This window comes from Cystoisospora suis, assembly GCF_002600585.1.
Source record: "Cystoisospora suis strain Wien I chromosome Unknown contig_4115, whole genome shotgun sequence".
Classification (NCBI taxonomy): Eukaryota; Apicomplexa; class Conoidasida; order Eucoccidiorida; family Sarcocystidae; genus Cystoisospora; species Cystoisospora suis.
The window spans coordinates 1-11,285 of NW_027156908.1; the positions used below are offsets into that span (position 1 = coordinate 1).

General features: G+C 45.0%; 2 protein-coding genes across 2 annotated transcripts; one reads left to right on the forward strand and one right to left on the reverse strand.

Annotated features, from left to right (window-relative positions):
* Positions 1–1,391: 1,391 nt before the first annotated feature.
* On the forward strand, positions 1,392–5,897 carry CSUI_007674 (translation initiation factor if-2). The gene is made up of 2 exons (XM_068067819.1): positions 1,392–3,615; positions 4,559–5,897. Exons 1-2 carry the CDS (start codon positions 2,469–2,471, stop codon positions 5,224–5,226), a joined length of 1,815 nt encoding a protein of 604 aa, XP_067920204.1. The 5' UTR covers positions 1,392–2,468; the 3' UTR covers positions 5,227–5,897.
* Positions 5,898–7,040: 1,143 nt separating this feature from the next.
* Positions 7,041–10,579, reverse strand: CSUI_007675 (calcium binding egf domain-containing protein; the record flags this gene model as incomplete). The annotated part of the gene is made up of 3 exons (XM_068067820.1): positions 7,041–7,447; positions 8,735–8,978; positions 10,126–10,579. Coding segments are annotated over 3 exons (828 nt in total), but the record flags the coding sequence as incomplete, so codon positions are not given.
* Positions 10,580–11,285: the final 706 nt, after the last annotated feature.

Below are 11,285 nucleotides of genomic sequence, written 5' to 3' on the forward strand. Positions count from 1 at the left end.
AGGCTTTGGCGGGCATATCAGCCTCATCGAAAGAAAGAGCTCTTACCTGCAAATCCTCAAGTCTGACCAGTGTTGAACGAGATTTTGGCCACTGTGGCAGCCAACGTGAAGCTCATTGTGACGGGGTTACGTTCCAGGTCATGAATGGACGTTGAAGATACACTGCCTTCCACCATCGGTAGCGTTTCATATAACGCTGGTCAAGTAAAGCTTGAGGATTTAAAAGTAAACTCTCTCTTGATTGAAAAAAATTTGGTTTTTTCTTTATCCGAGTTCCCCGTGGCGGTGTGGTTGACCGTCAGGCGATTCGGTGATTCTTGGAACACAGAGAAAGATCAGTCTTCATCGATACCCAATAAAAGACCGGAGACTGGTAAATCGTGCTGCCTCGACCTGGCCTGAATGGCGCAATCGTGAAGTATAACGAAGTACCACCCTTCACCGAGAAGGACACACACAGCACTAGAGCGTCGCCGACAGCTTGCAACGCCGTCGGTTCTCGCCAATGTCAATCAAAGGGGAGACCAGAACATCTTCCGCTATGAGGAAGTCATAGGGAAGTCGACTTTTCTCTACAGTGTCTGACAAAGAAGATGAGCACTGACCCATCCGTGTTCTTCTACAGCTTTCAGCTGGTCGTGGCATGGATATCCTGTTTTCTGCGGCTACATCATGAACGGGGAAGTGTAGAGAGCTGGGTAGACTAGAAATAGCTCTTCTTTGTGTTATGGCTCAGCTAAATGCCGCTTGACTTCGACTGGTTCGATCCTCCTATCCTAATCATCTTAGCTATACCTTCAAGCACAGTAGCATCACAGTTTCGAAGAATAGCTACATTGATTTAGCCAGTTGGCCAGTGTGACTCATGCTGGGTAGATACTTCGTCGTTCCATAATGGATGGACGCAAAGGCGCTGCAGGTTGTCCCAGGTCGGAGTGGGTGCTGTGCAAGTAATGCCTACTTTCTTATGAGGACACCTACTTCTATGATTAATCCATTGATCCGTATAGATACATATCAACGAGTCAACTATTCCCGCTTGGATTGCTATTTCATTCTTGGTTCTGATCTCTACCCCTCCTCGTCTTTCCTTCCCGATCCCGACAATACCAGCAACACACCGGCACTTCCCCTGCACGTGACGAGAACCGTCTAAGAGGTGTTGTTTTCCTTAGAAGTCAAGTGCAGATTGAAGCGTTCGCATGGGGGTTTCCTTACTTCATATTCTTAATGATCGGCTCAGCGAATTCCACCCTCGACGGCTACTACTACTACTGATCCTGCCTTAGAGAATAAAGGCTTCAAGCCGCTGATAATAGTGCTGCTGTTTGGTTTGTGGCTTGGTGGTGGTGGTAGTGGGAGTGGTCGTTGGCGTTTTCTTTTCTCTCAGCCAACCCTTCGGCTTTCCTGCAGGCCGTTGCCCGCTGTTCCTGCAAGGAGAGTTGAGGAAAACGAGAAAGAAGAAGAAAACGACCGAACAACATCCGTTCTCTCCTTCACGAAATCGGTAAAGTTGCACATCGATCACTCGCATCTTATCAGGTGTGTTCATTCGAGTTCGTGGGAGTTTCTTTGGTCGCTGAAATCCATGGGCAACCTAAGCTGGTAGGTAAGCCCGCGGCTTACTTCTTCGTAGTTTATCAGACCGTTTGCAGCCGGTGGTGGTGGTGACGGTCATGGTTTGTATGGGGCTGTTGAGGATGGATGATGGACGACGGTATGGAAGCGATGCGATCCATCCATCCCCCGTAAAAAATCCATCGATCAATCGACTTCGATGGTTTGCGTCCCCACCCTGCTCTTAGAAAGCAGGAGGCAAGAGGGAAGAAAGCAGCAGGGAGGGCTTTGAAAAAGAGAGAGAGCCGGTACCGTGGAATTCTCCCATCGTATCTTTTTTCGTTCCTATGTGTTGATTTCCTTCGGATTTCTTTCCGTTCATTGATTTGGCGTAAACTCGGAAAAATCTTTCAAGGCCTGTTCATGTGACTGCAACTCCAGCCAATCTCTCTCCATCCGTCCCCTCTCTCTTTTCTCTGCAACAGCGGGATCCACGGTTATCCCTTCTTCTTTTTCGTGCTGTTGTCAACCCGCAGTCGTGGCTAGTTCATCCTGGTGAGTTAGTATTCACATCTTTCGTCGTCCTGGTTTGTTTCTTCCCTTCTCTCAGAGAAGCTCTTTCTTTCTTTTTCTTTTTATTTCCTTTTTTTTTGTTCGTTCTTTTTGCTTCCCAAGTGGAGGGCAAAGAAAAGATTGTGTGATCGTTCCATCCTCAAATACAGCGGCCGCTGAAGCAGCTTTATCCGCCCCAGCTCCGATTTCCCTTCGTTTTTTTCTTTCGGTCTTTCTTTCTTTCTTGGCTTCTTTTTTGTCTCGTTGTCTTTTTGTTACCTGTTTCTTTTGTTCCTTTTTTTTCTTCCTCTCCGACTTTCCTTTCTTCGCACGGCCCTTGCTTACCAATTCCCAACAAGATGGCCACACCGTTCCTTCCTCTTGATTCAAATTTGGCTATGGATGAGCCCCCGTCGGTCACACCCGTAGCAGGAGCAATTGTGTGGAATGACAAGCAGTATTGTGATTCGAAAGGATGGGCGGGGCTTGGTCCTGAATTGAGCTTAAGACAGACGACTTTTTGTGATGGTCGCCTGAGAAATCTCCACCCCTTAGAAGGACGTTCCGCGCCACCTGAGTTTACCCAAGCGGTAACGGGGCAATATGATGTGAGGTCATGGAGAAAGGACGATTTTGTATTGTCTATTGAAGGGGAAAAGACGGTTTATATCAAGTTGCCGGTACTTTCGACCGTTGTTTCATGGACGTCTCCGGAGAGAATGCCCGTTCTCACGAAGTCATGGAGACCGGTCGTGTTTCTCATGAATCCATGCAACGCTGTCGTTCGCTATACACCCGATTCATGTTTATACTTATCAAGATCTGACGCCAATTCCTCCGCATGGAATGTGACTCCTGTTAGCTATATAGGAGGTTTCTGTTCGGTAGATCCATGCAGTGATAAAGCACTCGTTTATGGCTCTTTCGCCATCCCCGGGGCCGTTGACACTATTGCTCTACCATCTCAGCCAGGAACCTCACGGTATGACTTCTTCGTACATTACTTTCAATGGGGATTTCTCGTGGTCCCTAAGCAGGTGGATCTTGTTAAAGGAGGTCTATGTAGTAGAAACAGTTCCAAGCTTGCTTTCGTTGTTCATCCCCCCAATCTATTCATTGACGTGGATGTCCTTTTACCGGGAAAGTTCTTCAAAACGATGCAATATGAAAAAGACTTTGTCGTCACCGCTAAGAAAACCAGCGAATCGGATATCATGATTTATCTTCTTATGGATGGACAACTTGTCTCTTACGATTACTCCTTTGACATCCGTCTCAATAAACCCGAGAAGCCACGTGTCTCTCTTGCCGCGAAATTCAAGACAGTCTTCACGGAAGAAGAACTCGCCAAACATAAAGCAGCCAAAGCAGAAAAGAAAACCTACATTCCAAGAATCTCCTTCGCAGAAACAGATTCCCAGAAGGTCATCGTCACCGAAGGATCTCCCCTTTCCCAAGGCCACCTCGTCAATGAACAAACCGCTGCTATTTATGATGCCTACTCGGGTAAATAAACCCTTAGACACCGTATCTATGCCTTCCCCGCTTGCCTAGCTAACTCATCATCGATATCTATATATATCTTTCTCTCTCTGTACGTCTTTCTCCTTCTCTCTCTCGGGACAAGGAGAGATATGCTCTCTTTCTTTCTTTGTTAAGTGATACAAGACTGAGAGATAGTCAGTAGATAGGAGATAGAGAGACGTTCTTCGAGACTCCTTGACTGGGGAATTCTCCTTGTCGGCTGGAGTCGTTTTTTCTTGTCTGTGTATGATGATGGAAGATTGCTGCTCTACTCTTGCCATTTCCTCATGTCGAACGCTAGAAGATACAAACCTACTCCTACTTCAAGCTTTCTGCTTTACTCTTTGCACTCTTGGTGCTTATATCTACATATGTGTTGGTATGGATATAGATAGTGAGACGATCAAGATAGATGTATATATTAATAGCGATAGATAGAGAGATATTTCGAGAGATTTTGATAGGAGGTAGTCAGCCTCGTCTACAGGGTTGTCATGTTTCCAGACTACATGACGCGTGTTGAAACATACGTATATCTATGTGTGCGTAAGAGTAAGAGGAGGTCTGCCTTCTCAAACGGAAAGCCCTTCTCTGGAAGCCGTCTCGTCGCAAGACATACAAAACTTTCAAACCTGTCTACGAGACACTCAGACATTCGCCTCTTGAATCCCAAAGTCTTACTGCCTCTCTCCCGGACATAGGCTGCATGTATCTATCTTTCTCCAATCTATCTATCTATCTATCTTTCATCTATCCATCTATCTATTAAACATCTCTAGTGTGCTAGTGAGTGGAGTTGCCTACTGATATCCATCCGTATGTGTGGGGAGAGGCACGCGAGGAGGAGTCCTCTATTTTCCTCATCTTTGTTTTCTCTTTGTTTATACTTTCTTTCTCGTCTCTCTTTCTTGCCTTTTTTCGCCAGGTATGTATCTCTCGAATCCGCTTGGTATCAAGCTAACGAAGAGTTTCACGCATTTCTCAAGGAATCCAGATGAGAACGAGTCAGGAGCGACCGGGGGAGATGAACAAGGAGGAGAGAAAGGGCCTCAGCAATCCTCTCTCAAGCCGGAAGAAGAAGTTCATAATAGCCTATCATTACAAGAGACAGGGCGGCCAGGAGTAGCCTCTTCATCCTCAGCCGTTGCTGACGGAGAAAAAGCAGGAGCAGCAGGCGGAGAAGGTGAATCTCCTGCTGAGGGTCCTGTTGGAGAAGATCTTCCTGTTCCTCCCTCCCTGGCAGCGTCGGGCTCGACTGTGCAGAAGTCTTCTACTCTTATGAAGAAGGATGAAGAAAACGCACCTGCAGGAGCGTCGCCATCGGAAGACGTCGGAGGAGGAGCTAAGAAGACAATGAGCCATACCAACACGGCTGGGGTCCCAGCAGAAGCTCCAGCAGAAGGAGAGAAAGAAGAAGCTTCTTCTTCTTCTCCCCCTCCGCCCTGTGGGGCGTCACCGGCAGATATAGCAGCGGCAGGTAGCGCGCCAGCGCCGCCTGCTGAGACTACAGGAGGTGGACTTGAGAAGCGAAATACAACAAGCTCGCCCTCCCCGCCTCCTGCACCCCGTGAAGTCGAAGCAGCTGCGCAATGAAGGAGTTCGTAAATGAGGAGGGGACTGAAAAGAAGAAGAAGGAGAACCACGGTGCGATGATAGTCGGTTGATAAAGGGACCAAAGGTAGTGGCGTGCGAGAGAGGGGGGAGAAGAGGATGAGGATGTTCGTGGGTGTGATAGAAGTCGTCGTGTCATCGTCATGATGTGGTGATGAAGATGTTGAGAATGTCTAGTTCTAGTTCTAGCTAGCTAGCTAGCTTGCTAGAAGCATGTCTGGGATCTCTTTTTCCATCTGGTATCATCATAGTCATTGTCATCTGGATGATCCTGCTGCTGCGGGTGTCTCGCTTCTTCATCTTGACGGAGGGAGACCAAAGAGGGCAGAGATAGATAGATAGAGAGAGAGACAGAAAAATAGATAGAGAGATAGAGAGGTGCATGGGGAGATGCAAAGAAGAAGAAGAAGAAGACAGTGACTGCGAGTGAGGGGGTAGGCGGACTTGAGGCGTGAGAATGACGATGGAAAGAGAAGGAGTGTTTAACATGTGTGTATATATATGTAAGTGTAAACTAAAGTCCCCACCCGTGGTGTTTCTATGAGTCATTCTGAATAAAGTGATGGAGTGAGAGAGTTTGAACGATGACCGACATAATACATGCTCTTATGTGTAAGAAGATACGCAGATACAACATCTATCATATCCACATATATATATATATATGTATATACATATATATGTATATATATATTTGCGCCGAAAACTGGGGGTTTTTGGTATTTGGCGGGGTGGTGGTGGTGGTGGTTGATCCATGCGTGGTGGTGCATGCGGTTTTCTCGATGGAAATAAGAAGAACAGCAACAGCATACCTATCACTCATTTCTAAAGGCCGTCATCACAGACCAAGAGAGATAGACAGATAAACAGACACCCACACTCTCTGTCTGTCTGTCTCTCCCTCGCCTCCCGACGGTAGCAGAGAGGATAGATACAGAGAGAGATTGAGCTGTGTGTTTCTCTTTCATCCATCGGGGAGGTCACTAACGCATTCTCTCCTCTCTCGTATCATTCCTTTTTCACTCCTTTATTCACTCCTGCCAGCTTGCTCCTCCTCGCTACTTAATGGCTCGGGAGGTGTTTTTTACCTAACACGTCTTAACGAATCACTGGGATCTTCTCAAATCACAGATACCGAGAAGAGGATGACGGGGCAGCAGCAGTAGCAATGGTATAGGTCTGAATGGTAAGAGAAGAGAGCGGAGGTTGGCGGCGGTGATAGATAGGGTGTATGCAATTTTGTCAATACGTACGTAGTCGTGCGGACTTGAGTGAGGAGGTTAAGAAGATACTCGGAGCAGGAGAAAGATGCACAATACATACGTGGATAGATCTTTTGTACCCTGCTAAAAGCGCGGGGGGGGGGGCAAGAAGAGAGATGAGGAGATTCAGTCACAGAGGTTGGTGTCGTTCTCTCTATGGAGATCAGTGAAATAGTCCGGAGCAAGCCTCTGCCAAGGAGGTTTAGATCTCTGGTGTCGCGTAGATAGATTGCTTTTTACAAGGGTGTTAGACTAAAATAGCAAGGATAGATAGATGGTGGCCATGAACATCGCTCATTGTTCCAGTGTTGCCTATCGTAAGGAGCGGAGATGAGTAGTCGCGGGGCGTTGAAGGACCCTCTTTAGATAATGAGAAGAGACTCTTCTTTTTCTCCTTTGTAATTGGGGGAGAAAAAAATAATAATAAAGCTTTCCAAGTATGGCTGAGATTCCTGATCCCTACTTTCTCGGCTCACCTCTGTCCTAAGCAACTCTACACACCTCGTCATCACAAGAAAGAGCGGCAAGAAGACAAGAGATTCTCTCGCAAGTAGAGCAAAAGAAAAGAAGAGAGGGTGGAGTGAGTGAGGGGTTTGAGTTGAGTTCACTCCTCTCCCTCTCTCTCCCTCTGTCTCGGCTGCAGGTAGGACCCAGCTACCCTAGGCGGGTGAAGACAAGGAGATTTCTATTTCTTTCTTTCAGCATGTCAGGATGGTGTCAGTAACAGAAAGCGGGTGATTTATCAAAGAAGAGAACATCCCCGAACCTTCTATCGTCACTGACACGGGGGGATTTCCCTTTTCTCAAAAGCTCAATTGTTTCCCAGGCGTCCTTGGAAATCGAAGCTCGGAGCCTCGCAATAGAGTTGTCGACTAGCCATAAAACCTTTCTTTCTTGACATGACACACTGAAATCCACCTGCGATGTTCAAGCAGCAAGGCCTGTAGGAGTAGGAGGTGCAAAAAGAAAGACAGAAAAGCAAAAAGATGAGAGATAGGAAAACAGAACCATGCAGCAAGGAACAAGACAGAGTCGCAGACACATGAAACTGAACGCGGGAGGAGGGGGGTGGAAGGGCGTTTTAGTCGATGTGTTAAAGCAAAGAAAGAGGAGAGGTTAACAAAGAAAAATGTAAGAAGACGGGTGGTATCTAATTGGTCTTCAGGATGAAGGGTCACCCTGTTGCTGAAAAGAGAGGAGTGAGCGGTGAAAATGAATTTGCTTATGAGAAAAAACAGATTGAAGAGTCAAACTTCGTCAAAACAAGAGTATAGGTTAGACCAAGGAGAGATTCAAGACCGCCGGCGTGAGTTGGTTCGTGTCTGGAATGCAGTGGATGTGACGTGGCTACTGTGTGTCCTACAATGCTAGCTATGACAAATTGCGGGGGCGCATCTCCTTCCTATCTGTACCTAGAGCTTCTAAGGACCTAATGAACCCCCCTACGACTTGGTGGCTATCAACTTCGTCATAATCTTGGCTTAGTCATGGTAGCTTAGAACGACCTGCTGTAGCTCTAATCTACGTGGCTATCTATGTGTCTATAGCTAGCTAACTAGCTACGTTCATAGCGAACTACTCGTCTAGGGTCGGCACATTTTCAAGATATGCAAGTGGATGCTATGTCTCTTTAGGTTTTGCTACTCCCTATTCATACCCTGGATCTATCTCTTCTCTTCATTTTTTACAAAGTGAAGACGTTCATTCTCAGGAGGTATGAAGAGTCCCTGGCTATAATACTAGATGTATGAAGAGTCTATGTGTATAGTAGATGAAGGGGTAGTCTGTGTCTCTCCTGGAATTCTTGAATTTCTTTGGATGTCCTATGTCTCTTTACGACTCTATACCACTAACCCACACTCTACTACACTCTCAGTACATAAAGATAAATATAACTATCTGTCTACTGTTGTCTACATATAGACATATGTATATAGATGTATATGAATATATATTTCATGTATCTGCTACTGTTGTCTACATATATATACATATATACATGTATTATTGTCTACATGATGCAGGTGTATCGCTAATGAATGTCGTCATTATTACAGAAGACCAGCATGACTAAACTTCTTTCTCTCTCTTCCACGTATCCACATACATACTTATAGATATACATCTGTCTCCATATCTTTCTTCTCCTATCCATTCCGAGAGAAGATACAAAGAGAGAGATCCCTTTCTTTCTCACTCTTTCTCACTCTTTCTTTTCTTTTCTTTACCTGTATAGATCGGGACAAGGGTTTCTCCCAGGTGTGGGGTAGCCTATCTTGCATTCATTTATATCTGCACATACAGGAGGGGAAGGGGGGGTTTGCAGCCCGTAACGGCTAGCCACATCGCCAAAAAGAAGACTTCCTTGTGAAGAGGCGAAAGAAGAAGAAGAAGATTCTACAGGCTGAAAGCCCTCGGGGCATGCACAGCGCCACGTATCTGCTACCGAGTCATGTCGACATATATGGTCTCCTGAAAAAGAAGAAAGAGGGAAAGACAGATAGGAGAAAGAAAATGTTCTTTCGTGGCTAGTAGGAGATGAAGATACAAAGGAACGAGGTGGTGATGCCGCCTAAGAGATCGACGTAAAGGAGAAAGAAAGACTAAGATAAGTGAGAAGATCAACGAATAGACATATATGTATATATATGTACATATGTATACAGTAATTGAGGTAGTTAGAGTAGCGTAGAGGTGCTGAGAGAGGCAATTCTGTTGGTCATGCGCACCGCTCCTTGAATGTCCGTACACCTGAGGAAGCATCTTCTTTTCTCAGGAAGTCTCTAAAAGAAAATGTGGACTAGTTTCTCAACTGTCCTACGTGTATGTACACTCTATCTTCTGAGAAAGAACTCGAACCAGAATACATGCACTCAGCTGTATTACGTCACTCTCTAGCTCTGGATCTATGTCTTTCTCTCTCACTACAGATATGTGTAGACATGGACATACGTTCCACACATACATACATCCCTCATTCCAACATATATAGATATATATATACACAAATCCAGAGAGATATCTATGCCGCTTGATCTAGACAACGACCTATGTCTAGACACCTCAAGTGTGAAGAGAAAAGAAGATGCAATCGACTCGGGGGAGGGACAGAAGCACCTTCTTCCTAGCAGCACAAGACCATCGGTCTCTCTTTCTCTTTGTCTCTCTCTCTCTTTCTATCTTTCTTTCTCTCTCTGTCTTTTTTGCTCTCTCTCTCTCTTTCTCTTGACATTCCCATGAATCCACATATATTTCACTACATACATATATATATATACATATATATAAATATATATAATGTCTATACATAAATCTATTCATTTGAGATAGATAGAATCATATATGCACATATATATATCTACTTTCTCATGAGCATATGTATTTGTATGTATACACCTATATGTATATATACATGTATACATATCTATATATCTATAGATATATATATAGATTTAGATATATAGATATGTATATATCTATATAGGTAGGTAGGTAGATCTCATTACGATGTGGCGGTGAAGATGAAGAAGATGCTCTTCTTCTTCTTCTCCTTTCCGTCAAGAAGCAGAAAAGAAGAGGAGAGCAGAATTCTTCTTTTCTATCTGTCTTTCTCTTTTACCTGTACATATACTTGGGTTGTCTTGACAAGAAATTTTTGCCTCGCAGGAATGCCGATCTTTGCTTTGAATGAAAGGAGGCGGACAGGAGCATTCATAATCCCCTGGAAGATTAATACACTCACTCTTGGCTCCTCCTCCTTCTCCTCCTCCTCCTCCTGGGATAGGGAGTTGACAAAGATCTTTTCTTTCTTTGCATTCGTCGATGTCCACACAGGAGCCTTTTCGATTAGGATCAGGTCGATACCCTTCACGACACCGGCAAGTGTAACTTCCTGGTAAATTTATACAGATATGTTCGCATACAGGGGTAGAGGAAGGGAGAGAAGAAGAAGAAGGAAGATGAAGAGATAATGAAGAGGACGAGTCGGGGATGGAAGGAGCGCCTGCAGATTCGGCACATTCGTCTATATCTTCACAACGACCATCGGGGTGGAGTCGAAAGCCTTCGTAGCATCTGGATAAGGAAAGACAGAAGAAGAAGGACAAAAAGAGAGTTAGAGAGCAAGAAAAAGAAAAGGAGAAGAATGACGAGGGTAGTAGTCGCGATGGTAATGTCTATGGTGGGAAAGGTAGAAGAGAAAGGGAGTTTACTTGAGATGGGAAGCATCTCTCCGGGTGTATGTACAGGTGTGCATGTGTCGATTTGTACGGATTCCTTCTCACACCTCTCTTTCTGTATGTGGAGAGAGCGCCAAACTGTAGATAGAAATGGCCCAAGACAGTCAGCCACCCTTTGATAGAGAAGAAAAGCCCATCGACATGACTATCATAGTATAAAGAACAACATACATACATAGACATATACACATAGATATACATACTCATACATACTCATACACAAAAATTACATACAGACGTCCTGGGCCACTCATCATCTCTCTCTGTCTCCAGAAGCAGAATACACATGTATGCATAAGCGTATGTTACACACCATCTAACTATATATACATATATATACATACAATTGTATAGCCTCAGATAGATAGCGTCCAGCAGGAGTTGAAGAGAGAGAGAGAGAGGAAAAAAGTCGAGAAGTTTCTCTGACTTGTCTGGGAGCTAGCCGTAAGACTCGGAGAAAAGAAGAGAGGAAAACTCCAAGGGGGGGGGGAGAACAAGAGGAAGATGCTTTGTTAATAGATAGCCAGTGAGAAGTCACAAA